Genomic DNA, 27540 nt, shown 5'->3' with positions numbered 1-27540 from the left:
TCCCGGTAAGAAAACCGGTGGCTTCATTCCCCTTAGACCTCAGCTCTGCTGCTGAGGTGTTTTGTGGACCAAGTGCACAACAGCAAGGCTGTTTTCCCCCTGCGAAAGGCTCTCGATAATGTTTTAAAACAGCTGCTTATATTTTTGACATTGGGTTTTATAAAGTACCTCACTCCCAGCCTGGGGCTCTTTGAATCTTCCAGCTCCGCGCAATCATTTAGAGAAAACAAGCTTTAAAATCAACCACGCAGAAGCTCTCCCCTTTCTTTACAAGCCAGTCCCAGGTCCTGCTTGTGCAGCAGCTTGGTGCCACCCTGTCTCTGGCTGCCTCGTACCGCTGTCACTGATGGGACACGTGCCGTGGCCACCGCTGCTCCGATGTGCTGAACCAGCCCCCGGCGAGCAGGGCCAGGACGGCCGGAGAGGCTGGTGAGGATGGAGTCAGGGTACGTCAAGCTGCTCACCAGCCTCTGGACCCCGAGGGGACCCACAAACGTGTGAGCACGATTTGGGGCTGGAAATGTCCCTCTGGTACCGCTGGAACCAGCCCCTGAAGAATGAGCGGCTGCAGCAGCAGGTGAAGCTGGAAGGAAAACCCCGTGGCCTTCGCCGGACACTGTAACGCTGCGTGAGTGTCTGAGGTTAAGGGGGGTTGGCACAGGCTCTGGGACCTTCCCAGCAATTAGGGATTGGGGCAGCGGGGAGCAGAGAGGGGCGGGCGCCTCATGAGCGGTGGCAAGTTCTTGGGGCACACAAAAGGTCTGGAGAGGAGGAATAATAAACCAGCCTTCTCTGTGAGCGAAGCCTTGGGCAGTCTGCTGGTGCCCTCTCCTGCCAGTGTCCCTGGCCGGAGGCATGGCCCTGCCGTGCTGGCATCACAATGGTTCAGGGAGCTCAGGGCCGGCTCCTGCCCCCCCCTTCAGTGCTGGGGCTCAAGGATTTTTCTTCATTGGTGCTAATGTCACCTGTGACAGTATTTTCAGTTTCATACCGTAAGGTTGGCATTAGGTAAGGTGAGCTCCCAGGAGTGCCACTCCCTTTCAGCTTCATTGGCCGTTTTTATCGAAAACGTCATTAAAAAAAGGACTTTCAATGCTTATTTGCATTTCATAGGTAAGCATTTAAAAAAAATAGCATTATTCTCTCTCACAAAACAATTGTTCTTTATTATATTGCTACCACATGTTACTGAACTACGCTGGATGTCCTGCTGAGATTTTTTTATTACTCTTTGGGAAGGATTATAGTTGGCAACAGCCTGCACTTTGTATCCCGCTGCCTCTGCAGTTATTTTATTCTTAAAATTGATTTGATGAACAAAAACGAAGAGAAGAAATTAGGTTACAGGATTTTAGCAGCTACTTAAATTCCACTGCTATTATCTCCAGAGGGCTCGTGGCAAAGTTCCTTTTTTTCTTCACAGATTGCTCTTCTCCATATGGCATTTATTTCAACTAAACTGTTTTGTTGTCAGACCACCAGCATTCAATCTCAGCTGAAGAGAAACCTAAACAAAGAGCTCAGTGTAATAAATCTCCTGTTGAGAACCTCTGTTGGCTGTAAATGTCTGTCTTACGTGTTCATATTGATTTATTCATTCACTAAAAAAACCCAAGCCCCTTTTCAGAAATAAATACCTTAAAATATCTAATTCAACACACGAAGTCAGGTCACCCTTTAATCCACCAGCACCTACACGCCAAAGCATCCCACAGCGATGCAAACCTCAGGGGTGCAGGTGCTGAAACGTGTGAATCTACGCAAAGACCTTCCTGCTCGGGCCGTTGCCCCTCTGTGTGCAGCAATGCCTTTATTCAGGATTGCAGGCAGAAAGTAAAAGGGTTCAGGTACATCAGTACTATCTTTCACATCTCTTTTTCCTCCTCTTTATTTATTTGTAGTACAAGATACCAACCATTTCGAGGACTTCAATGACTATATTGTGCCATTACGGGATTTGGACAGCAGGTACGCTGAACTGTGCCCTGAAGGACAGGCAGCAATTGATTGTTTCATCCCCCTTTGTCAAACTCTGCTTGTAGTTCTCTTGTGGAAACGGTCACGGGCTGTTTGGGTTCAAGTTTTGTTTCTTAGTCAGTTTTTCAGTTGTTATTCTTTACAATTTAGCATGAAATGAAACAGTATCTACAGGTCTGCATTCAATTTACAGACTAGTGGCTGCTTGATTCCTGCAACTGATGTTAACAGTATAAAATGAAGACACAATTTTTCAGCAAGATTATTTACAGCAGACATTGTATCAACCACGACATTTTTCTGCTCTTCAAACTTTAAGATCAAGAGTACTAGATAACTTTGAAGTCACTAAGTTGTTTTCTAAACACACAACTGCATTTTTACCTGATTCCCTATTTTTCCCTCCCCTGAACTCTAGCTTCCCCGCAGACTAACGTTCACTACAGAGGTCTAGAGAAAGAAATTAATCAGAAATTAATATTTCCTTCTTGAGGATTTCAAGAGTGGCCACTGAGTCTTGCAGGTCTCCACACATCAAGGCAATGTATGCTTAAAGAGACTGGTTTTACCACGCTGATTCTGTATGAAGTCTTTAGAAGTTGTGGAAGAAAGAATTGCAAAGTGTGTTTTATGCTTTTAATACATTTTTTTATTGAAGTAACTTCTAAATTATTCACAAGTTTAATGTCTTTCAAACATCTATGCTAGTGAAGTAGAAATTAGTATCACTATCTCGTGATATGTCTGTACAGGAGATTCAAAACCTGCCGAGGCCAATGGAAAGATGCACGCACACTGTAACATATTTTGAATTAAGTACAGAGAGAATAAGCTTAATTAAGAACTCAAGGAGATCAGTCAGTCTTCACGACATTTGTACAGGAAAATCTGATTAAACATGAACAAAATGAACTTTGCTATTTAGTAGAAAAAGGACGCTGGACAACAAAACCAACCAACCAACCAAACTATATATAGAGAGCTACAGAAGCTAAAGTAGGACAAAGTGATCGAGCTGGTCACTGGAAACCTCCACAGCCAGATTCTCCAACCTAAAATTTATTCCCAATAACCAGTTTCAGAGTTACATTTGACAGGTTTTTGCCTCTCCCTGCTTCCCTAGGGTGGTGCTAAACAGCTTTTAGTCTAGCTCCTGGCAGGATTAGAGGAGTAAGGGATTTGGGGAGATGCTTCTGGAAAGATAAGCCCCTATCATTTTAAGCAAGCTGTCTAAATGATTTTTGTTGCCTTTTCAGCATTTCCATTCCAAGAACTGGTCATGCTTCTTTATTTTGTTGCTTTTCTTCTCAACATCTTTCAGCACATCTTGCAGTTTCTTAGAGTTCTGTGTCAAGAATGCAAAGCTTTCTTTGAAGTTGCTGGTCCCGTGCTCCCTACAGATATTCTCAAGCCCATCAAACCATTGCAAAATCTTCTCGAGCTCAGCCCGAACAGCCTTCTGTTCCTCCAGTTCTGCCCGCAGTGCCTGCCCAGCAGACGCCTCAGCCTTGTACTGCTGCTGCAGCTGACTGACCTCATCCTGGAGCGCCTGGAACTGCTCTTTGCTGTAGGGGTACTGCTCGTGGACCTTGTCCTCGGGAAGGAGCACGTTCTCCGGGATGTTTAACACCAGCTGCAGAAGCACTTCTTCCATTTTGCTGAAGAGTTTGTCAAAGTGCTCCTTCATGAAGAGAAGAAATTTCTCCGTGCTTTTCCGGATTTGGAAGGGGCTGATTTTACAGTCGGGAAACGCGACCAGCTTCTTCAGGATTACGCTCTCAACCACCAGCATCGTTTCAAAGAGGTAGTCCTGGAACGCGATGTAGACGCGCATCATGCACGTCTGGGGGGTGAAGCCAAAGAACTGCGCTTCGTAGGCCATGGGATTGACCGACATGGCGGCAGATGAAAGCCGGTACGGAAAGGACAGCGGAGAAGCGCAGGCCCCGGGGAGACGGGCCTTGCTGTAGGCGGGAGGGCCGAGCCCGGGTCCGAGGGGAAGCCGGCTTCCGCAGGAGGCCCAGCGCAGCCGCGGCCTCCCGCGCCGTTACCCGAGGCACTGGGGCCGCCCCTCACGCTCCAGTGCCGCAGACCGAGGCCGGTAACCGGCGCCGATCACCCGCCGCCGCCGCTCGGCCTCCGGCTGCTCCGCTCCCTCCACCGCTTCCCGCCTCGTTCGAACTCCCTCAGGAGGGCAGCCCCACCGGCAGCCAATCAGTGGCCGCGAGGATAAACGCGCCGTCCAATCATCAAGCGCTCCAGACTCGGGGGGCGGGGAAAGCGAAGGGAGCGAGCTGCCGCTCTCGCTGCTCGGCCAATGAGAGCGCAGCGCGATTGCCCGTGCGCTGCAGGCGCCGATTGGCTCCGCCGGGGGTTGCGGCGGGGGCGGGGGGCGGTGCGCGCAGGCGCAGAGGCGTGGCGGAACCGGAAGCGGCGCGGGGAGCGCCAAGATGGCGTACCAGACCTTCCGGCAGGAGTACCTGGGGGTGCCGCCCGTGACGCGGGCCTACACCACCGCCTGCGTCCTCACCACCGCCGCCGTGGTGAGTGGGGCCGCCCCGGCCCCGTCGGCCGCGCTCCTTCGGGCCGCCCCTCCCCAGGCCTCACTGAGGGCCCAGCCTGGGGGTGGGGCGGTGGGGCCGCCTCCGCGGGGTCCCGGGCAGCCACAGCCTGAGAGAGCCGGCGGGCGCGGGGGAGAGGAAGGCTGTGCGGAGGGTGTTCGGGAGGGGGGGCGAGGCCTGTTGGAGCCGTGCCGGTGGGTGGGGAGAGGACTGCACTTGGGAGCCGCGGAAGGGTTTACCTCAGACCCCTCCCCTGCCCCAGGACCGGGTCTGTTCCCCTCAGGGCCTTCCGAGCGGAGGGGATCCCCCGAAAGCAGCGCTTCCAGGGCCCCCACAGCCAGCCCGCCGTGACACCTGGAAAGGAGCAAAGCATAAATAAATAGTAACAGCGTGAGGGGGGCTGAAGAGGTTGTCGGGGCTCGCTTTTGCTAGAAAGCTCCGTGTGCCGACTGAGAGCTCGTTGGGCTCTTTTTGGCATAGAGAAAGGGAGTTACTTATTTGGGCGTGTGTAGTTTTTCCTTGGTGTATTGATTCCATCAAATGTTATCTTCTTTTTCAGCAATTAGAACTAATCACACCGTTCCAGCTGTATTTCAACCCTGAATTAATATTTAAGCACTTTCAAGTAAGTTTTCTGAAGTATGGAAGGTTTTTAAGTACAATGTTGAGTTTGCAAGTGCTTGTCCTCTCAAAATTGCATGTTACAAATGACTAGGACTTTTAGTATTGAAGTTATATTTTAAAAAACCTAGAGCACCAGTCACTGTATCTTAGCATAGGTCTTAGATTTGTTGATTGTGAAGATTTCAGTTACATTGTTACTTGCTTTTGTATTTAGACAATAAAAATAAGCTGTCATGTTTATGTCCTTGTATTTGTCTTATTTCCAGGTATGGCGGTTAATCACAAACTACTTATTCTTTGGACCAGTTGGCTTTAATTTTTTATTTAACATGATCTTTTTGTATCCTTCATCAAGTTTATTTTGCTTCCTTGGAAAGCAGAGCTCCCGAGTACAGGCGTGTTGCTATATATTGCATATAGGCAAAGGTTCAGTTCTGCTTCACCATGAAGTTCCTGAGAGTTTAGCAAGGCCAACTTCAGTGATGTCGTGAATGGACATCAGCAGGATTTTCTTTATAAGTTGTCAAGAATTTTGTCATTTATTTTTGTGGTGTTAAGACTTTGTTGTACAAGCCTGGTCCTTCAGGTTGGTTGTGACATGCAGAAGAAAATTCTGTATAATTGAATCATTTTCCACTTGGATCTTTCTTTAAACTCATTTACAATCAAATTTTCCTGACCTGCGACTTCAGATATCGTTACTGCAGGATGCTTGAGGAGGGCTCTTTTCGAGGTCGGACGGCAGATTTCGTGTTTATGTTCCTTTTTGGAGGACTTTTAATGACTGTATCCTTTTTTATTCCAGCCTGCTTTAGTGAAGCTACAGATATGTGAATGAGAACTGAAACCACGAGGTTACATTTATCTTAATTCTTAGGTGATAATATATTTTGTTTGTATTATGAGGAATAGCAGTATTTGTTGAAGTAGTTTTGAATGCTTTATGACTGTTGCTGTTAACTACTGGGCTGGTCTTTCAGGCTTTTTACTGCTTGATAGGATTATGGAAATGGGATTAGCAGATAAGAGGGGACTGCCCAGGTGTATAATCATGCTCGGGTTGTCTAAGAGAAATGCTGTTGTTCCAGTGATTTCATGCTAAATTATACTTTAAAGGGATTATTCATGCTGCAGGTACCCTGAATCCTGCTATAGGTGTCGAATTTGATTGACAGTAGGTTTGATTTACTTGAACCTGGGAAAGCAGAGAGAGGAATTGTATGGAAAACGTCGGATTACAGGTCAAGCTGTCAAATTCTTCTCATGCTTGACCTCACAACAATTATTTGGTGAACTGTTTTCTTTAACTATTTATCACAGCTGTTTGGCCTGTTTGTGAACTTGGTTTTCTTGGGTCAGGCATTCACAATAATGCTCGTGTACGTGTGGAGCCGCAGGAATCCCTATGTCCGCATGAACTTTTTTGGTCTTCTCATCTTTCAAGCCCCATTTCTACCCTGGGTATTGATGGGCTTTTCACTGCTTTTGGGGAACTCCATCATTGTGGATCTCCTGGGTAAGCAACTGCAATAATTGCAAGGATCTGTTCCTGCTAATGTTTTACATGAAACACGAAATGTGGAAAAACCTAAGGGCTAAATGCCTTTTACTTAGTATTAGTTCATCTAGTATATTTATACCAGGTTTTTCTGACTTCTAAACATGGTAGCATATTTTGAGCTGTAACAAGGATGGAAAGAGCTTCTGATGCTTTGGCTTTTTATTGCTTGGAATCAGCCCAGGTACATAATCTGATTGTGGGCACCAGCCTATTGAAGTAAAGTATCTTACGTTAGTATTTTTATCAACTCTAATAAGGCCATAACATCAGTATGTTTAATAATGGCAAGCAGTTTTCCTTGTATTAATGTCTTGTAGTGCAAGTTAAGCTTTCCATCTGATGTCAGTGTGCTTCATTGGTTTTTGTATTTCTATATTTCTTATTGTGTTTCCTGTGAAAGAATCAATGTGCGGTTGTGTTTTTTTTTCTTGAAGACTCTAGTGAAGCATTTGGAAGTTGCAAAGAAGTATTGAAAAACCACCATTTGACTTTTCTTTGTCTGCTAGGCATTGCCGTTGGACATATATATTTTTTCTTAGAGGATGTCTTTCCCAATCAGCCCGGTGGTGGAAGGCTTCTGAGAACACCATCTGTCCTGTAAGTATTGGTGTCTGATTTGGAACGAATGTAGAAAAAGTGCTTGTATGGAAAACTGTTCATAATTCAGTCACATCAACTTCTGGTCAGTTAGGCAGCTTGAGGAAGACTCTGGTGTGTCTGTACTTGCTCTTTTAGTTAACTCATGTGTTGCTGAGCAAGGGAGGAGGATCTTACAGATGTGTAAGTGGGAACTGACTCCTTCAGGAGAAGGGCTAAAGGGTTTTTGTAACCCTTGGTTTCTTTGGTAACACTTGTTGGTCTTTGCTAACTGAGTTTTGCCTGTTGGTGGCACCAAAGATGCGTGTCTCTGAGTCCTGCTGTGTATGAACAGAGTAACTGAGGTATTAAATACATCTAATATTTTTTTCATCTGTAAATCATCCTCATTTCACAATTTTGGCAAAAGACTTCAGGGTTTAGAGTATTGAGTGGTGCTATTCCTGCTCGCTTCCCTCTTGCGTAGAGGGCTGTAGTCATCTGTAATGCTGTACGGCAGCCTGGGTGAGAGCAGCTTGCCTAAACGATAGGGCAGTTAAGACATTGAAAGTGGAGCCCTGTGAGACTCTCAGAATTGTCTAGAGCTGAACTGATCCTCATTTTTTGTTTGAACTGGCCTCCAGAAGTGTGAGTAGTTAAAATGTCATATTCAGACCCATGCGGAGTTTAACTGATGGGCCATACCTGTTTGATTGGACAAGTACACTTACACTGCTAGTTTATTTTTGTTCAGGGTAGGCTTTGTCTTCAGCAAGTAGTTGTAGCAAGTGATGGCTGCAGGAATGGCCTGGATGTTGTGCTGGTTGCTTTTGTAGGCCTACGCTGATTTAACTTGGCCTTAGCAGCTGAAGGCTGTTCCTGGTGTGGGCTGCCTTTGTATAAATGCAGCTGGAGACAAATTGAGCGTCCAATTACACATGTGCAATAAGGGTATGTTTGAGACTTCCCACTTTCACAGAGGGTGTATGCACCCAGCTGTGTGCAGGAGGAATCCGAAGGCCGTTGGAGCAATGAGTGCTGTCTCAGTAACCCTCTTCCTTTGGATAAAAGTGTCAGCCTGCCTGCAGGCTGCCATTTAAATCCTTTTACGTGTCTGTGTTCAGAAGGCTGCTTATGATTCTTGTCTGGGTCTCAAATTCCGGATTTTTTTTTTCCCCAGATGCTTTAATTTTCTTTGATGTATTAGCTGTAATCCTGTACTACCCCTGGTATTTTTTTTTTCCTGTTCTGAAAACTCTGAAATGGCCTGTCACTCTGGGTGAAGAGAAATAATCCCTTTAGCTATTCTAAGAACTGTCTTGTTAAACACACTTTACTTCTAAGCAATTTTTGATATAGTGATAGCTTATATGCAGCCTGTGATTTTTGTGTTTGTTTGTTTCAAAGAACCTACTACACTTTTGTTTCTGGATAAATAAATATACGGAGAAAGAACCTCTAAAACTACTTTTGAGAGTGGCAAAATAACCTATGAGATCAAGCGTGATTTTTGTAATAAATTTGAAACCCAAGCCTTTAATGTTGTCCCAAGTGCAGACTCTTCTGTGAATGTCAAATCTGCCTGTCAACACATGCATCCTCCCTGTCAGATTGAGATAATACTGCCTGTATTTGACTCTTACTTTGTCCCTGTCTCAAAATGTGAAGAGCTTTTCAATATCCCATTCATGTTTTGCTCCCTTATCCTGTCCTGGGAGAACATGCTTAGCTGTATGAAATTCTGCCTTACACTGGAGGTGGAATTCTAACTTTCAGCTGAATCTGGTCAGTCTCAGTTGATTTAGGCACATAATTCTAGACCTTCATCCTGATGGCTCCTAATTGAAGGGCATGCGTGACTTGGGTGTAAATCAGCGATGCTTTGGCAGGCTGTTTCTGAGGGAGGATGCTGTATTTGTGCAGAATTTGAACAGTCTTGGTCTTACTGTGAAACGTGCAGTCTGAAGAGATAAAAAAAATATTTTCTGTTTTCCAGGAAAGCAATATTTGATACACCGGAGGATGACCCTAATTACAATCCCTTGCCAGAAGAACGACCGGGAGGATTTGCGTGGGGAGAAGGTCAGCGCCTTGGAGGCTAAGAAGTGGCTGTGCCAAACCCAGCGACAACTGGGAGAGACTGACCTGAATAAAGTTCCATACTTGGGACTCTCATTTCCCATTGCAGAAAGGACACTTTTTGACAGCTCTATGGTTTTGAATACAAGCACTTTATGAAATGGCAGTCTAATCCAAGACACTTCCAGGCTACCAGTGTCTTTCCCAGCCAGGGGATTTATTCTGCTGGTGATGAAAATACTAATCCAGTGGAGCCAAAAACCTAAAACTGGAAACCATTTCCTGTCAACTTCAGTTAGCAAGACCATGAGTACTTGTTTAAAGTGATTTCTAAAGCATTTTTTCAAGTATTTGATACAGGAAACAATATGGGAAACTTTACAGGGGACAAAACCAACTTTCTGGGTTTTGACTCTTTTTTTTTTTATTCTTGGATAAAACAGCTACAAGATGGTTGAAAGTGTAAGTCCCAATTTCAATGGCAAAAGGATTTTTTTAATCTGAGATGCTGTTGTCTCCAGTCTTGTTTGAATTGTAAGAAATACAACATGCAGCATAATGCAGGCTTTTCACTTTGCCAGTCGGGTTTCTGGAATGTGCCTCTGTGGGAATATGCTTGCAGACTGAGACTGCCTTTTGATGGCTTTTCCCCCAAAGACTGTGTGTGCAGATGACCAGGTTTGAGTCTGACTGGTTTGTTTAAATAGGTAGTTCTACAAAATCCACCCCCCCACACACACATGTGCACACTTAAATGACTTGGAGCGCTGGGGGAGAAGACTTGTCTGGAGTCAGAACTGCTCAGATGTCTCGGACGATGAGTAGAATAAAATGTCTTGTGGATCCTTTTTTGTTAATCCTTTGTATAATCCTATAATCTTGTGGCAGCTGGTGGAAAAGTGCAGGTTGGAAAAAGCAATTCCCGGAAAAGATGGCATTAATGCAAGCTTTTCCCACCAGTGTCTTTCAGAACTGCTAGGAAACAGGATTGTCCACTCAAGATGTTAAATTCGTGGTCTGTGTATGAAGTTTGTTGTGGGAGGACTGAGTATTCAGCACAGGTTAGTGACGCTGAGTGGGATTTAGCTTGAAGTTACGTTGATTATAAATCTCTATATAAGGAGCCACATAAGGTGTTCAGGAGACAGTTTAACTCATTGCATTCAGTCGTAGACTCCGCTGGGTAGCTCTGTTGTAATAGAAGGAAACAGATATTGCTGAAACTACATCTTCCTCCTAAATTTGGGAGGATAAGCTCACCCTTGACACACATGTTCATCTTGTTTAGTCTCAGGTTTTGCTGTTCTTAAACTGGCTACAGGTTTTTAATTTGTTTGTGGTCCAGGAGATGAATGTAGTGGGATCTCATGGGGTAATGCTTGTCCACAAGCAGTGTATTAGGTTATGATAAACAAAATTGGTGGGTCCATTTGTATCTGCATTTTGTCTGTTAAAGGTTATGAAAGCCTAAGGAAAATTTCTTTTTTTTCAAAACAGATTTTAAGTCTTACTCTCTAGGAGTAATAAAGTCTTGGGCACTGTTGCTTCTGGGCAGCTTCTGAGACAGGAATTGGATTGAAACCTTTTTTTAGTTCAGTGTTTAAGAGCCTCTTAGTAGTTTGCTGGTGGGACGTTAGGGAGTGAGGATGAAGCTAAAAGACAGCCCTGTGGCTGGGATAAAGCTGCCTGTAAACCCAAAGCCCCACTGTGAAGCGGGTGAGGTGATGTGCCCCTTCCTGGGGACGATCTCTTGTTCTTACTAAGTCATGTATTGATGAGGTGGCTCGTCTATCCTCTCTGTTCCAAAGCTGCTTTCCTCACACACTTCCTTCCACTCTGGTGGAGTATGTAACATTGTACTCGTCTCTTTACCGAGTAATACCACAGTATCCGTATCTGGGAAGAACTTTGAAATGTTGCTTGCTTGTACCCCGAGACAAAATTGACTGTTACTGGCAGATTCCTGCCTGACCTGGTCTTTGATTGCTCTTGAAACCACTCTTGGGCAGCCTGTCCCACAAAGAAATGTGTTTAAATCCCAAGGCTCTCTTCGGAGAGCGTATTGTCAGTGTGTGTGATGTGGGAGATGATTTGTGCCGACAGATCACAGATTGGCATGACCCAGGCCTGGCGCCTGCCCCTCTGAGGCGTTACCTACCGCTGGGCTCTGCCCTTCTGAGCTGATCTGGGCTGTTTCGCGTCTGTGAGTTTACCGGGGCGGAGAGAGGGCTTTGCTGGGGTGCCCTTGCCCCAGGGCCGCACGGAGGGGTTAGTGACCCCCGAACCCTGCCCAGCCACGGGCGGCGGCGGGGCCCCGCACTACATCTCCCGTGCTGCCCCGCTCCGGCGCGTGTGGCGCCATGGCGGGGCGCGGGGCGGCGGGCGGTGCCGCGGCGGGAGGCGGCACCGGGGCGCGGCGGGCCGCGGCGATGCCGCCGGAGGGCGCGGAGCCCCTGGCCAAGCGGCCCAAGGCCGCGCTCCCCCCCGGCCCCGCCATGCTCCCCCCGCGCCCCGCCGCGCTGCCCGCCTCCCCCGCGCCGCAGCCGCCGCCCGCCGCCCCGCAGCGCCGCGGCCTGCCCATCTTCCAGGCGCGGGGGCCGCTGCTGAGCCAGCTCCGCGGCCTGGACAGCGCCATCGTCCTCGGTGAGGGCGGGAGCGGGACTGGGCCGGCCCCGGCGGGGGCAGCGGGGTTCCTCGGCGCCGGCCCGGGCCTCCTGGGGAGCGTTGCGGGGCTCAGCGGGGGGGGGAGGTGGTCGTTGGTGTCCCGAGAGGGCAGCGGGTGTCCCGGGCGCGGGGTTTGGTCTGGTCCTGCCGGGCGCGGGGGGTGGCGCGGCCTGTGAGTAGTTGCACCGAAGTGGTTTGGCTGTAAATCTGAAATGAGGTAAATTAGTTGTGACTTTGTTCTTGAGTTGTGACTGGTTAAGGCAGCTGGTGGCTTAGTTTTTATGGAGAAAGCAAAAGCATTTCCCTCTCCTTTCTGTTTCACCATCTCCTTGGAGTTCACCTGAGCCTGAAGGGACTGTCTCTGATTTCAGAGAGGCACAGGGGAAGACTTGCTGGCTTGTTGGTGCCCTGAGTGCTCCTCTAAGAGAGCCTCAAACCGTAACTTGCTACTTGCTGTTGTGCCAAAAGCTTTGCTTTAATTTGCTGACACATTTACTTTGAAACGTCCTAGTGTAAATATATGCATAAAGCCAAATCAGTGTCTATTCCTTGCTCTGCGTGATTATCTTGTGCTGGCTGTGTTACACAGCAAACACTTCATATCTGGACAGACTGGAATGTGTTTCTAAACTAGAGTGTGGCTGGAGAGAACCTGGGTGAAAGGAGTTTTGTAGAGGAGTGGTGTAGCAACTCGAGCAAGGTGTTGGATTCTGTCCCTGGCCTGCCACTGCTTTATGGTGTGACTTGGGCAAGCTGTCCAATCTCTTCCTGTCTTCAGCTTCCCCATCCTGAAATATGGTTAAAAGTTAACATAAAAAATGAGTTGGGACCTTTCACTTGAAGGGGAAAACTATTCCCTTGATGTTCCTTAGGAGAAACGGGCTCAGGGAAGACCACTCAGATCCCTCAGTACCTCTACGAAGCAGGAATTGGCCGCCAAGGCATCATTGCTGTGACCCAGCCTCGCAGAGTAGCAGCTATATCCTTAGCTACCAGAGTCTCAGATGAGAAGAAGACAGAGCTGGGGAAACTGGTAGGTCGCTTTACAATGTCTTTACAGAGTTGGTTTAGTACTGCAGTGCTGATGGAACTGTATCAGGGCTTAATGGGTAAGGTAAAAAACAGCTACAGGGGTAATAGGTAGTAGTCTTCATTTATTAATATGCGTGAGTGGATTTTACCTGCTTCTGTGGCTCGGGGGTGGGGGGGGCATGTTCGACTCTGTCTCTGTGGTATTTTACTTCTTGATTATTATTTGTGTTCCTCCATTTGAAAAAATACTGGTTAGTGAATAAAACAAAAAATATTGCATGCCCTTCCATTGCTCCCTGTGTCAAAAGTCACTGTCAAGGAGAGCAGAGTGCTGAATCTGTGCAGATCTGTGAGAGGAAAGTGGAGGAGAAAGATTCCCCCTACAAAAAGTCTTCGGAGAGCATGCAGTGGTCTCTAGCAGGGGAGGAAGGAAAGGAAACCTGGAGCATTTGTGATGAACTTCTATTTGGGAAAAATCTAGTTGGGATACAATGTTAAGAGCTTCCTTTAGGATTATTAGATTTGCAAGACTTAACTGCTCACAGGCTGCAGATACACCATTCTGCTTTCCAGCATCTCCCCGGAGTTCTGGTTGGCTCTGTCCGATGCATTGACCAGCGCTCTGTAGTCCTTCCTCGTGGTATGGTGGCAGTGAGAAATGTAACTAACTCTGTGCCTGTGCTTTCTGTAATGATCCCCTCCTTAGGTTGGCTATAGCGTACGCTTCGATGATCTTACATCTGATGAAACCAGAATCAAGTTTTTAACAGATGGGATGCTGCTTCGCGAAGCCATTGGGGACCCGATGATGCGGAAGTACAGCGTTGTCATCCTGGATGAAGCCCATGAGAGGACAATCCATACTGACGTGCTCTTTGGCGTGGTGAAAGCTGCACAAAAGAAACGAAAGGAACTGGGCAAACTGCCACTAAAAGTGTGTGCACCTCGGATGGCAGGGATGGGACTTGGGCCCTGAGCACTATGAATATCTCCTGGGGTTTTCCAAAGTGTTTGAAAGTTCAGCCTTGACTATTTTCCTGATCCTAAAAAGCCCCTTTAAATCTGAATAGAACTTATGATGTGTGGGCCTGATAGACACACCTGAACAAGGCTTCTGGTCACCTCCATGTTGCCTTTTTTCACAAGAGCCCCTTGGGTGTGAGCTATAGACTAGACACGTTGTTGGGGGAGGTTTTGGTACTGTTGCTGAGACCACCCTGGATACAGGAGCTCTCTGTCTGATATGACAGCTGTATGACGTGCTCACGCTGGGGAAGGAGGTTGCATGTGTGTCAGGTGCACAAGAATTTCTGTGAATACGTGATGAAGTGTGTGAGAGCATGTTGGTTTTGATGGGCAAGGCATGTAGGGGACAGGTGGGGTCCTAGCCCTGTGTCGTTCAACAGACCATGGAGCAGCCTAGCTTTGTGGATACTCAGGTCTGTTTTTTAAATGTCAGAAGAGAATTTTAGCACATCTTCACTCATTTGATCATACCAACACGTTATGCTTGTGTGATACTAGAGCTGATGGCTTTAACAAGGAAAGAGCGCTGTCTTCTGTCCCAGACTCTGTGTGCTTTTTGCTGTTCTGAGCATATATCTCAGTGTCAGGAAGCTGACTTTTGGCTAGTCCTGACTGGTAAGTGTCCTGCTGGGTCTAAACTGCAGTGCTAACCCATCTTATGCTCACATTGAAGGTGATTATCATGTCAGCTACAATGGATGTTGACCACTTCTCCCAGTACTTCAATGGAGCTCCTGTTCTCTATTTAGAAGGCCGGCAGCATCCCATTGACATCTTTTACACCAAACACCCTCAGAGTGATTACCTCCAAGCAGCACTGGTGTCAGTCTTCCAAATCCACCAGGTAGGGCAATCTCGTCAGGTTTGTGCCTCCCCGGGGCCACGGATTGTTGGTTGGGGGAGCTCACAGGTTGCTGTGGCAGAAGACGTGGCTTGAGCTTGATGCTGCCAAATCAGAGATGTCCCTGAGGTGCTCCACTGCATTCTCCGGGAAAAGTGAATAGTTGTGGAGTGTGCTGGGTGTTGGAGGGGTGACAAATGCTGGTGTTATTCCAAAAGTGGAAAGAAAGATTGGAAGTGGTCAACTGTAAAGAGTCTTGTCTTGTGGTGGGAAATCCAGGCATAAGCTAGCAGTAGCTTGAAGGTGATTCTAATTTACTGGCAAAGTGTGACCACAGAGCAAGTAGAAATCTATTAAAATAACAGCTCATAGGCATTTTGTGACTAAATGCTTGAATGCAAAACTGCCAGATGGCTAAATCATTTAATTAAACTGTTTATTACCCTCCATTTAATGCTTTGAAGATGCTGCTGCTGTTAGGATTTTGGGACTTGTACATCAAGGCTGGAGTTGAAAAGAGACTGCTGAGCAAAGATCTCTGATGTCAATTCATACCTAATACCCAAATGTTCCTCTCACCTGACTTTTCTGTGTTTACTGGCTTGTACTTGGGTGCTTGCTGGCTCTTTCATTTGCATGTCCTGGACAGTTATTTAATGAAATAGATATGTGACTTCAAATGATTCCTCCATCCCGTTAAGACTGAGTCCCGCAAAATGCGGTTTACCCTTCACCTCTGGTGAATCCATTGGGAACTTCAGGCTGTTGCATACATTGCACAACACGAGTGTCTTTTCTTTCTTCCTTCCCTGCTTTGCTGACTTGCAGTGAGGGCAACATCTCATTACAATCTCAGTTCTCCCTCCCTATCCAAACTGTCTTAACTACTCATTTGCTTTTTCCTTTGGCTCCAGGAAGCACCCTCTTCTCATGACATCCTGGTGTTTCTGACTGGTCAGGAAGAAATCGAAGCAATGACCAAAACCTGTCGAGACATTGCCAAGCATCTCCCTGATGGCTGCCCACAGATGGTGGTGATGCCTCTTTATGCTTCTCTGCCCTACTCTCAACAACTCCGCGTCTTTCAGGCTGCCCGCAAGGTGAGGCGATATGGTGGGTGAAGAGGATGAGTTTGTTTGCATGAGTGTTTGGAAGAAACATGTGGAATTTAAGGGGTTAAAGCAGTCTGTACTGATAGTAATAGCCTCCACTGTGTACTGACTTTAGGTTCCAGTGTGATATAAGACAATGCAACTGGGATGGTATTAACAGATGCATATAATAAGTCGTCTGGGATCATAAAAAGAAGCAAGGATTAGGAGGAGTGAGAAGGGCAGAGGAACTGCAATTTGCCCCATTTCATAGGAATCTTATGGCCATATCACAAAAAAGCTACAGCAGTTAATGGGCCAAATACAAAGCAAGCTAAAAACCTGGGCATATTTGGCAGGGCCATAAGAAAAAGGAAGTTGTCCTGCCTCAGGCCCTTCTGTACCTATTCAGCAGATAAGTAAGAATTCAGGTCTCGTGCATGTGGCAGAAATGAAGTCAAAATGGATTAAAGACATTGATAACAGCTGTCCTGGGTGGTGTATTTTGTTGCAAGAAGTGTAAGCACGTGTTTTAGAAACGGATTAGGAACTAGAGATTATTTTAATTTACAAAAGCTGGCGTAGCAAGTATGGTGTGTGGTCACAGCATGCTGCAATGATACGTAGGCTTGGTCCGTGCTGGCCAAAAGTAGCAGCGTTTCTTCATTGCAGCTAATCTATGATAGCTTTTGACTGGCTTTAGTTTGCTCTTCCTTCCAGGGCTGTCGCAAGGTGATCCTCTCCACCAACATCGCAGAAACCTCCATCACCATTGCAGGAATAAAATACATTGTGGACACAGGCATGGTCAAAGCAAAGAAGTACAACCCCGGTGAGGAGTCGTAAGGAACAATGCAGAGTGTGTTTTCAGTTTTGTAGAAGTTATTTGAAGCAATGAGCCCCGCTGAGAGCTGATTTAAAACACTCTCTGCACTGTCTAAATTAATATCCCAGGTTTTAGGTGTGGGTTTTGGTGTTGGTTTTTGGTTGGTTGGTTGTTTTTTTTTGAGTACCAGCCATGTGGGGGGTAAAAACCTGTCAAATATGAATCTTCTCTTTGTGGACACAGTGTGTGATAGCTAGCTTTGCTTCAGGGTGCTAAGCCAAGTGAAGTCTGAGCAGTATTTGGCTGGCAGACCCTGGGATTTTTTATGTCTTTCCAAGCTGTGCATTATGCAGACATTGACTGAAGTGATGCTTTTCCATACACAGAGGTAGGTCTGGAAGTGTTGGCAGTCCAGCGGGTGTCGAAGGCTCAGGCTTGGCAACGAACAGGGAGAACAGGGCGAGAGGACAGTGGGGTCTGTTACCGGCTCTACACAGAGGATGAGTTTGAGAAGTTTGACAAAATGACAATACCAGAGATACAGAGGTGAGAACAGAACCCTGATACTGTCACATTCTTGCTACACCTCTTTTATGTACTGTTACAGTGTAAAGAACTGAACAGCAAAACAGGATCTAGGGGTCTGACTGGTTGACTCTTAATTAAAATGAACTCTGGAGACTAAACAGAAAAACTAAGAAGCTTTTGCTCGGGGTTGACAGTTGGGCTCTGAGTCTTCAAACACACATGGGCAATAGTTCTCTTGACTTTCGTCCAAATCTTGGCCTTGCCTCCTACCGTTCATGCTTTAGGAAGTAAGGCTTCACCAGCCAGCATTGGACTAGTCTCTGTCAAGTTGCAGCAGAGATCTGAGGACTCCATCTCTGCTTATAGGCAAAGAAAAGAAAAAAAGAGGGGGAAAAAAAAGAGAAGAGAACAATCTCAGTTGTTTTTTCTGCCTATGCAGGTGTAATCTGGCCAGTGTGATGCTTCAGCTCCTGGCCCTGAGAGTTCCCAATGTGCTCACCTTTGACTTCATGTCCAAACCATCTCCTGGTAAGTGGTTACAAAGACAGCCTTGGAAAAAAATGACAAATGAGTCACTGAGGAATTGCTTAAAAATAATGTCTTCAGGCCAGCCTGAGAAGATAGAGCATGGAAGGTGAGGGCTGTGAAAGGGGAGCTGCCTCCTTCTGCTGCGTCTTCTCCTGGTGGTCCAGAAGTCTCAGATTCATTCACCGCTCATTGCTTGTGCTCAGCCTCATCAGAGCAGCCATGGTTACGGCAGAGAGCTGGGGAGTCCAGCTTCCAAACAGAGCAGGGAGCAGTTCTGAGTCATACAGAACATGAAGGTGGGCCTTACTGCCAAGGAAAGCCATAGAGAATCTCCCGTGGCTTCTGCTCAAAGCTAGAGATGGCAGCTTTAGTTTTGCCTCCGTTTTTGCTACTTAAATTGGAAAAGGTGATCGTTTTACTGGATAGAGGGGGATAAAACACAGTTTGGGGCACTGAGTTCTCTAAACAGAAACAGGAACATGTTGTTTGTTCCTCTGGCCAGGGGAAAGAGGTAGTGATGGTATCAGCTGATGCCTCACATCCCTGCCAGTGCCAGCCAGGAGGCCTCACAGCCTGAACGTCCTTGTTTTGACAGACGCTATTCAAGCAGCGATTGAGCAGCTGGACCTGCTGGGAGCTGTGGAACGAAAGGAAGATCAGCTTGTCCTAACCCCCCTGGGAAGGAAGATGGCGGCCTTTCCACTGGAACCAAAGTTCTCTAAAGTAAAAACTACAGAAAAATGGGCTGATTTTTATGTCCTGTACTCTTCCCAGTACCATTGGCATTTCTCTTTCAAACTCCTTAAACAAGATCTGGAATTTGGGGCGACTGCAGCTGTACTAGTATATTTGCAGTATGTTAATAAAGCACAACTCGTATTTCCAGCAGCTGTGCTGGTTTGCTTGTCATTTGTTGTGTAATGCAGGGAGATTTTTTAAAAAGTAATTTCTTTCCTCTGGCACCTCTGAAGCTGAAGCAAGACTAATTCCCTTGCAGTTTCCGGGATTGCTGGTAGCACTGTTCAGCAGTTTCATGAAGTGTCTGACGCTGTAGGTGATTGTAGTCGCCATGTTTGTACTGTATAAGAACTGGCCAGTCTCAGGAAAGAGCATGACAGTTGCTGTTAAAGGTGCTTGGTGGGCCCATAAGAGGATTTACAGTTGTCTCTAGGTCCAAATGTTTATCTAATTGTCCTAAACAATGCTTGGTAAAGTTCCTGGGCTGCCAGTGAGCAGAAAAGTGTGCTCATCTGAAGTGGATTGGGTTGACTAAAAATCACTTTTGTTCTGTGATTTGCAGACCATCGTCCTGTCCCCCAAGTTCCACTGTACAGAAGAGATCCTGACCATCGTGGCACTGTTATCAGTGGACAGTGTCCTCCACAATCCCCCTGCCCGGCGGGATGAAGTGCAATCCGTCAGGAAGAAATTCATCTCCAGTGAGGGGGATCATCTTACCCTGCTCAGCGTGTACAGGGCCTTCAGAAATGTCAGTGGCAACAAGGTAGGATGCCAGTGCTGTCTGGGCTTATGGTGATGTGGAGCTTTTTTGGCATACAGCAGAGTGACATCTGCATCATTCGCAGCTGATGCAATACGCATCCTTCCAAAGCAATGAGAAGAGAGGACTGACTTGGGTAATGTGAGAAAGCAGTTCAAGTGCCGAAGGATCCCCCAGAAACCTATAGCAAAACTGGTTATCAGAAGCTTCATGAGGCCAGTTCTGTAATCAGAGCCAGGTCTCTTCCTTCCCTGGTTCCAGCTGGAAACAGGAGGGAATGGGAGAGTGTTCAGACTTGCTGATAAATACCCCAGACACGCTCTTTGGCAGGATTCATTGCAAAAACACTGAGCATACTTACAAGCAGATTTTGATTTATCCTACCCTATAAACTCCTCAGTTTGATTTGTAGATCTGTAGACTCGTGTACCTCATTCCTTGCATCATCGGTCATTCTTCTGTAATTTGTTTCCACCACCCGTGGGATAGCCAGTGCTGTTTTGCAGCACTTGGTGACCTTGCAGAGCGATTCTGAGTGGGAAGAGGACAACAACATGCTATTTCTTGGCATTGTGGGAGAGAATGTAGACAGAGGGGAGTCATCAGGAGTAGAAATACGATGAGGAAATGGGTTAGCACCTTTTCTCTCAGAAAGGATGGTGTGTTTGGAGGATTCTGCTTTTCATAGTATCCAAAGACTGTCTTGCTTTTTTGGTGAAGAAACAGCCCCTTCTAACTCCTGGTGTCTCTGCTGCAGGAATGGTGCAAAGAGAACTTTGTCAACAGCAGGAACATGTTGCTTGTGTCCGACGTCAGAGCTCAGCTCAGGGACATTTGTGTAAAGGTAACTTGTTGCCATACTGTATTTCTCTGTTTCGCCTGTTTGTGTTTTTCTGTTTGTCCCCAAACTGATTTTGCTGTGCATCAAGTCCCAGGAGTGAGAAAATGTGGTTTTCTTGTCAGTCTCACATGAATAGTCAGGTAAAATTCCTGACTCGGTATCTGCGTCCCAAAATCTCGGAGCTGCAGAGCTCAGTGGATCGAGGAAAGGTGAAGAGAGAAGGGGAGCTCTGGGAAGGCTTCTTGTGTAGAGGACAGTTTTTCCTAAGGGATTCCCCGCTCTAGTGTAGATGTGACTGTGCCACTGAGTGGTGTCAGCCTCAGCAGCTCATGCTGGCCGGCTTCTTCACAGAGTCAGGCATGCAGTTTAACAGCAGCTTTCCCATCAGCGCTGTTCCTGCCAGTTACAGAGTGCAAGGGCAGCGTGGGAGCTGCTGCTGAACTGCCTGCAGTGCGTTCATGACGTGGGACCCACCGCTTGGCACCCCTGTCCCGCTGCAAATGCTGGTTGGCCTGAAACTCACTCCCAGGAGAGTCTCGATCCATTTTGCAGCTCGTCTTTTGTTTGCAATTAGTCTGGATTAGCCTAACATCTGCCTGAGCTGAATTCCTAGCGGTCCTTCTATATTTCCCACACTAGCAGGATTGTGACACAATGTTGCCTGGTCTCGGAAGCCCGCTAAAACAGGGCCGTATTTCCCCCCGAGGCTGCATGTACAGGCTTGCTTACTCTCGTGTCTCTCGCTGCTGAACAGCTATCGATGCCAATCGAGTCCTCCCGCTCCGACACTGCAAACATCCGCCGCTGCCTGGCTCACAGCCTCTTCATGAACGCCGCCGAGCTGCAGCCGGACGGCACCTACAGCACCATGGACTCTCACCAGGCAGTGGCCATCCACCCTTCCTCTGTGCTCTTCCACTGCAAGCCAGCCTGTGTGGTTTACAACGCGCTGCTTCACACCAACAAGTGCTACATGCGGGACCTGTGCGTGGTGGATGCGGACTGGCTGTACGATGCAGCGCCTGACTATTTCCGCAGGAAGCTCCAAACGGCCAAGAACTGACCTGTGAGTCTGGGACCAACAGGTCCGGCCTTTTTAGGCTCACCCTAAAACGCTGTTTTTTAGTTTGTAATGAATGTGCGGGAGCAGTAGAGTAATGCAACTGAGAGATGTAACTTCCAGTTTCAACAGAGTCTGTTGACATAGAGTAGTAATTCATACTGATTTTTGGGCGGGTGTTAGGTGTCCTCCTAGGGTGGGAGGGGAGGCTGCTCTGCCCTTGAAGTGTCATTGTGTAATACAGTGGGGTTAGTTCACGTGGGCTGTGAGGGATTGTGGTGTTCAGTCCTTGTAGCCTTCAAATAGCAACTTTTAAAAAAAAAAAGCTTGTAACATATTAGTAGGGCTGCTCAGGGATGCAGTCGTGTTGGCTGTTGGCAAGTTCTCACTCGCTCGTTTGCTCGAGGAAAGCTTCTGGCTTTGCTTGTGATCTGTGGGGACAGGCTGCAGTTCCGTGTCAGAATTTGTCCTTTCTGGTTACACGCATCACAGTTACACAACACATTGTATTTGCCTTTTCTTTGGGCTCCAGTATTGGCTTACCTTGGTTTTCTCTTTGAAAACTGGGGCAAATACCTCTTTTGATCTTTTTTCTTAATTTTTTTTTTATCTGGAATGTTACTTGTGCTGATCTGCAAATTGCTGTCTCCCAAAGAGTGTAAGGAGGTACCCGGAGTACCTGGGACGGTCTCGTCCCTCAGCCTGTCCTTGGGAAGGGTGCTCCTGAACGTCTGCAGGGGTGCAGTGGAAACGGACACACCTCCCTTTGTGGTGCCTCTTGGCAATATTTGTTCTTTGGTGGTTTGAAAAAAAAGAAAAAAAAAAAAAAGGTGAGTGGGGCACAGGCAAAACTTGACTCTTTTGTACATATGAGCAGGTGTGGTTTTGGATGGGTTTTCAAGAGTATGCAGCTATTCCAGTTGTTCTCACACGAGTTGTAGGGAGTTATCAAAGCACTGGATCTGTGTATTTCTTGGTTTTACAGACTCTGCATCTATAGGGGAAAACAGAGTATAAGCACATTGTTTGGACAGTCTAATTTAACTGTTTGAGGGAGGTGATGGGTTTTTAGAAATACTTTGTATATTTTTCTCAAAATAAAATGATGGCAAAAATCCAAGTTCTGGGTGGTGTTTTCTGAACTGAAACTGAACATTTTCAATTCTTGTGGGAACCTCTTCATTTTAAGCAGTCTGGGGTGTCTGTGTGCAGATGTGAAAGACCAGATGTTAAGGTGGGTCAGTGAATCTGTGCGTCACGTGCAGAGCAGGCCCTGTCATTACGTGTGCGGTGCTCAAACACCGGTGTGGAGCTGGGAGTGAACATCCTGGTCCTTCCATGCGATGGGATCATATTGATGCTCTCTGGTGTCCACAGCCTTGCGGTGGGCACCGATGGGCCTTTTGTGCTTCTGCTCAATAGAGGGCAATAGGGCCAGCTTTTAGACCAAGGGAACACTTTATGCCAGGAAACAGTTTGCTGCTGTCAATCTTCCCTCTAAAATATTTATTGCTAAAGGAGGGAAAAAACATTTTTTCTTTTTCTGAGTAAACTGCTGAGGTCTCGCCAGAAAGCTGCCTCTTCTAACAAAGAGTGGGGCGATGCAGGGGAGTAAAGCTTCACCACGGACGCTGCTTTTCCCTGCTGCAGGCACGAGGGAAGCACCAGCGTGTTTTCCACAGCCTTAGGGCTGGGGAAGCTTTGGAGCTTCCTCTGCGCCTTCACCGCTGCCCAGCCTCACCGGAGCGCCGGGGCGCGAGAGGCGGCCAGTACCGGTGCTCTGGACGTGGCGTCCCTGCCGCGTCCTCCGATCCTTGCTTTTTAATTTTAACTTAAACCAGGAGTGAGCGAGCGAGCCTGCGAGCACGCTCCCTGTTGCCGCCGCGGCCGGGACTCGAACCCTCAGCCCCGCTCCCCGCCGCGGGGGCCGCCGGGACCGGCTGTGGCCGGAAGCGGGGCGGGCGGTTCCGGGGCCGGCCGTGTCCTCTGCCCGCCCCGCCCCGCCGCCTTCTGCCCGCCGCACCATGCTGCTCGCCCGGGCCCTGCGCGCCGCCGCCGCCCTGCGCCCGCCGTTGCGCCGCCCGCCCCGCCGCCTCCTCTCCTCCTCCTTCCCCCGCGCACTCCTGCCGCCGCCCGGCGCCGCGCCGCCCCTGGCGCGCTCCCTCTGGCAGCTGGGCGGCGGCTGGCGGACGGCGCTGCTCCGCCCGCGGCGGGGCTCGGCCGGCGGCGTGTCCTGCGGCTGCGGCGGCCTCCACACCGAGGGTGAGCGGGGCGGGCCGGGGGGCTCCTGCCCTGAGGGGAGCGGGGACCCGGGGGGAGCTGTGAGGGGAGCCCCGTGTGAGGGGGAGGCGGCGCTCCCGCCCTTGGCGGCGCGAGGCGGACATGTGCGCGTGCGCTGCCCCCCCCAGCCCGGGCAGCACGTGGGGGGGGGCCCTCTCCTTAACGCCCCCTCACCTTAACGCCCCCTCTCCTTAACGCCCCCTCTCCTTAACGCCCCCTCTCCTTAACGCCCCCTCTCCCCGGCAGGTGACAAAGCCTTCGCGCAGTTCCTGACGGACGAGATCAAAGAGGAGAGGAAGATCCAGAAGCACAAATCTCTGCCCAAGGTCTCCGGCGGGTGGGAGCTGGAGGTCCACGGCACGGAGGCCAAGCTGGTGCGGAAGGTCGCCGGGGAGAAGTAAGTGTGGCCTTGAGTAACGGACTCGGCTGGGCAAGCACGTGTACCTGCGACGGCTAGTAAATAACGATAACCCCACATTTCTCCTCGTCCTCGTGTTAGTTTTCTTTCCATCTGTCCAGTCTGTACAACCTGGGCGTTGCAGAGGTTTTTTATTTTACCACCTCGGGTTAAAGGCACTTTTTTTTCAAACGTTTGCTGCTGTATCACGCATTACAGAGTTTCCTGCAGTCTTCCTGCGTTAAAAATAACAGCTCAGTCCAGTAAAACTTGAAAAACGCTTGTTTGTGAGAGCGACTGGAGGAAGCCAGCCTCATTCCAGCGTGTGTTTTAAACGGCAGTACCTAGTCGTGTTCACAGCGTGTGACTTCAACACCAGTAACGCTTTCCCCACAACAAAAGCTTCCAACAGAAGAAATTTGGATGGGTATTTTTTTGAGCGTGTTCAAGCAACCGCTTCTGTTTCTTTTGAAGGATAACGGTCACGTTCAACATCAATAACAGCATTCCACCCTCCGCTGATGAAGAAACACAAGAAGAGCAGAAACCTGATGAGCAGGAGGTAAATGGAGTCTTGATGTGCACTTCCGTGACGGGTACACATAGGGGAGTTAGAACCTTGCCCTTAAGGGTTTTTTCCCTCTCTCACTTGATATTTGTGAGCATTAAGTCTCAAAATGCAGATTTTTCTGGGTTGGCTGTTACTTGGCTGGGACCTTCCTCTCTGTGGCAGAAAGGCAGAGCAGGGTGAGAGGGTTCCACGAGGAGAAATGAGAAGAGCTCGGATCCCTCTTGCCTTTGCAACCCCCTGCAATAAACACTGCCTTCTGTACCGAGCTGGCCTGACTCACGGCGCTGGTATGCGATGTCAGCGCAACGCAGAGCTGTTCACATGGCTTCACTTGCGTGGGTTTGTTGGGCAAAGTGTCTCACTCCTGTTTAATAAGATCGTTAGTAAAAATACTGGTAAAAACTGTAAATGAGCAATATCATTTGAGGCAGATGGCTTCATCTGCAGCGACACCGGTGCTGCACGAGCCGGGGATGCAGCTGGTTTGTAGCAGTTAACTTGCACTTTCTGCACGGTAGTATTTATTCCAGCGCATTGCACTCAGCTGAGTGGGACAATACTGGGGATACTTGGATGCCTTTCCTGGGCGTGCCGGTGTGCGCTGAGAAGGTGCAGCGCGCTTGACCTGTGCACGTGGATGCGTGTGTGGCAGTCGCTGTGCCCTGCCAGGTTTCCTCCGTGAAGGAGGGCAGGCACCAGCAGCTCCTGCTGTCAGAACAATCCGAGTCTGTTCCCAGTTCGTGTCACTTTGGATGGCCCGGTCCAGGTGAGCTGCCGGCTCTCTGGGTTGTCAGGGGGTGGCAGATGCTCCCAGCTGCCATTTTACCTGTGTGATGAGCCACAGAGCAGAGGAGGGGCTGGAGAGCCGTTGGCGAGGCTGGGGGAGGCTTGGGTTGCCGTGAACAGGTCAGAGACTCCAGAAAAAGGGTGTCAGGGAACAACTTGTGCTAGGCAGGCTGTGTTGCTGGGCTGTACGGCCCTCACCTTGGCTCCTGGTCACATTCCGATGCTGATGCAACTGTTCTCTTCTTTAGCCTGATCTTACATCAACTCCAAACTTTGTTGTGGAAGTAATAAAAGACGATACAAAACAGACCCTTGTTCTCGACTGCCATTATCCCGAAGACGAGGTGGGTATCGAACGAGTTGTGTGTCAGCCGTAGCCAGCTCTGGGCTGGGACTCGCTGTGTGTTTCCTGCTTGACCATGGTGTAATTGTGCTGCTGTTGACTCTAACTGCTCTTCGTAGTCTCTTGCTTTTCTGAATCTGCAGAAAGTGCAGTCTCCTCTCCTCTCTCTTTTTTTTAAACACAAAAAAAGGCTTAACTTTAACAGCACGGCAACTTGAGAGGGGTAAAGAAGAATGGCCAAATGAGATGATAGATAGATTTAATACAGTGTCAGTAACTTGCAAATGTCATGGTTGTGAGGTGTCACAAAGAGAAGTAGGGAGTAAAAAAAAAAGGAAGGGGGGGAAATAAAATTGAGAGCTTTGCTTCAGGCTGATCTTTGTGGATTTTTTGGTAAACCTTAACAATCATTTATGCAGCCAGTCCTAGCTGACAAAGGTCAGACAGACTTGAGAAGACCTATTTAGAATGAGGCAGAAAAGGTTTTTACATCTTTGTAGAAATCAGGCTGCTGACTTACATCAGATTGCTGCTGGTATCTGACTTCTTAGAGGATTTCCTGCATTCTTGTGCATGTCTGTGCTTGTCTTCACAGGCACGTGTTGAGAGGGGAGAGGCGCAGCGTTAGTCCTGGTCTTGGGGTTTTGCCTGCAGTGTAACATTCCTGGCGTCGGGATGAGGTGGCTGAAGGGGCCCTGCAGTTAGAGCTAATTGTATGTATGTCTTACATCTCATCTCCTGTTTCAGGTTGGACATGAGGGAGAGGAAGAAAGTGATATTTTCACAATTCGGGAGGTTAGTTTTCAGCCCACTGGGGAATCGGATTGGAAGGACACCAACTACACCCTCAACACGGACTCCCTTGACTGGGTAAGTGCTGCTGACGCTGTGGGCCATAGGCTGCAGAGGGCACTTCAGCATGTCTCGCCTGGCTGTCCGTCTGCTCCTGAATTATCAGAGTCCTGTCCCACATGCCTGCCATGGGGGATTGCCACAATTCACCCCCAAGGCCCCAGGAGGGGGGACAGGCAGGGTGTGGTGTGTGTCATCTTTGACAGACTTCAGAGGACAACTCCTACAGTCAGTTGATCATTTACAGAGTGCAGCGTGATTCTACTGTGGGGTTTGGGTTTATATGAGTTTGGATGACCTGTTCCATAGCCTCTGCCCTCCAAATGTTACACCCAAGGCCAGGCTGCTGAGAAGGGGATGGGGAGCTGCCTGCTCTCCTGTGGCAGGCTGGCCTGATCTTCCTGGGAGAAAGAAACGCCAGCTGCCATGGGACATTTTAAAAGCAACCTCTACCCAGGTGTGCTCTGCTAAGGAAGTTTCCTGTTCATTGCTTCCAGGCTCTGTACGATCACTTAATGGATTTCCTGGCCGATCGAGGCGTGGACAACACGTTTGCTGATGAGTTAATAGAGCTCAGCACTGCACTGGAGCACCAGGAGTACATTAAATTCCTTGAAGACCTTAAAACCTTTGTCAAATGTCAGTAGGGTAGGCTAGGAAGCTGATCTTCAAGTGTGGGTATTCTACAGCACCGCTCTGGCCTGCAATACCCAAATATATCTTCACAACAGATACAGTGAGTAACTTTGAATTTGAAAAATGGGAGAATGAGGATTCTTGCTCGTATTTGGGGATTTGTATTTATGTTGCAGCCCAGATCAAGTTCTCTAACATCATGGTCCGGAATTGCCTCACTCTGCGTGGTGGTTTTTGTACAATTAAGAATGAAGGCAAAGAATAAAATATGTTCAAATCACGGAAAACTGGTGGTTTCTTTTCTTCCTGCTGTACCATTGCTGACTGGAGAGCTGCCATAAGAAGTTGCTGGTGTTTGT

The 27540-nt window shown here is 48.2% G+C and overlaps 4 protein-coding genes across 4 annotated transcripts; 3 read left to right on the top strand and 1 right to left on the bottom strand.

Moving 5' to 3' along the window:
• Nucleotides 1–2719: 2719 nt before the first annotated feature.
• MIS12 (MIS12 kinetochore complex component) lies at nucleotides 2720–4103 on the bottom strand. Its single transcript, XM_068415873.1, has one exon. It carries the CDS (start codon nucleotides 3872–3874, stop codon nucleotides 3230–3232), a length of 645 nt encoding a protein of 214 aa, XP_068271974.1. The 5' UTR covers nucleotides 3875–4103; the 3' UTR covers nucleotides 2720–3229.
• A 304-nt stretch (nucleotides 4104–4407) lies between these two features.
• On the top strand, nucleotides 4408–10226 carry DERL2 (derlin 2). Its single transcript, XM_068415633.1, has 7 exons — nucleotides 4408–4520; nucleotides 5098–5163; nucleotides 5429–5502; nucleotides 5855–5948; nucleotides 6483–6678; nucleotides 7230–7320; nucleotides 9296–10226. The coding sequence occupies exons 1-7, from the start codon at nucleotides 4428–4430 to the stop codon at nucleotides 9399–9401; spliced, it is 720 nt and encodes a 239-aa protein (XP_068271734.1). The 5' UTR covers nucleotides 4408–4427; the 3' UTR covers nucleotides 9402–10226.
• A 1687-nt stretch (nucleotides 10227–11913) lies between these two features.
• On the top strand, nucleotides 11914–22436 carry DHX33 (DEAH-box helicase 33). The gene is made up of 12 exons (XM_068415589.1): nucleotides 11914–12021; nucleotides 12915–13075; nucleotides 13781–14008; nucleotides 14774–14944; nucleotides 15856–16041; nucleotides 16753–16864; nucleotides 17245–17404; nucleotides 17826–17914; nucleotides 18510–18637; nucleotides 19215–19418; nucleotides 20173–20259; nucleotides 21011–22436. The coding sequence occupies exons 3-12, from the start codon at nucleotides 13850–13852 to the stop codon at nucleotides 21317–21319; spliced, it is 1605 nt and encodes a 534-aa protein (XP_068271690.1). The 5' UTR covers nucleotides 11914–12021; nucleotides 12915–13075; nucleotides 13781–13849; the 3' UTR covers nucleotides 21320–22436.
• Nucleotides 22437–23322: 886 nt separating this feature from the next.
• On the top strand, nucleotides 23323–27468 carry C1QBP (complement C1q binding protein). The gene is made up of 6 exons (XM_068415590.1): nucleotides 23323–23578; nucleotides 23843–23993; nucleotides 24468–24555; nucleotides 25599–25694; nucleotides 26441–26563; nucleotides 27043–27468. Exons 1-6 carry the CDS (start codon nucleotides 23341–23343, stop codon nucleotides 27190–27192), a joined length of 846 nt encoding a protein of 281 aa, XP_068271691.1. The 5' UTR covers nucleotides 23323–23340; the 3' UTR covers nucleotides 27193–27468.
• Nucleotides 27469–27540: the final 72 nt, after the last annotated feature.

Source organism: Nyctibius grandis, chromosome 18 (genome assembly GCF_013368605.1).
Source record: "Nyctibius grandis isolate bNycGra1 chromosome 18, bNycGra1.pri, whole genome shotgun sequence".
Taxonomy (NCBI): domain Eukaryota; kingdom Metazoa; phylum Chordata; class Aves; order Nyctibiiformes; family Nyctibiidae; genus Nyctibius; species Nyctibius grandis.
Note: the sequence above shows the minus strand (reverse complement) of the source record. Positions and strands in the feature narration are given on the sequence as shown.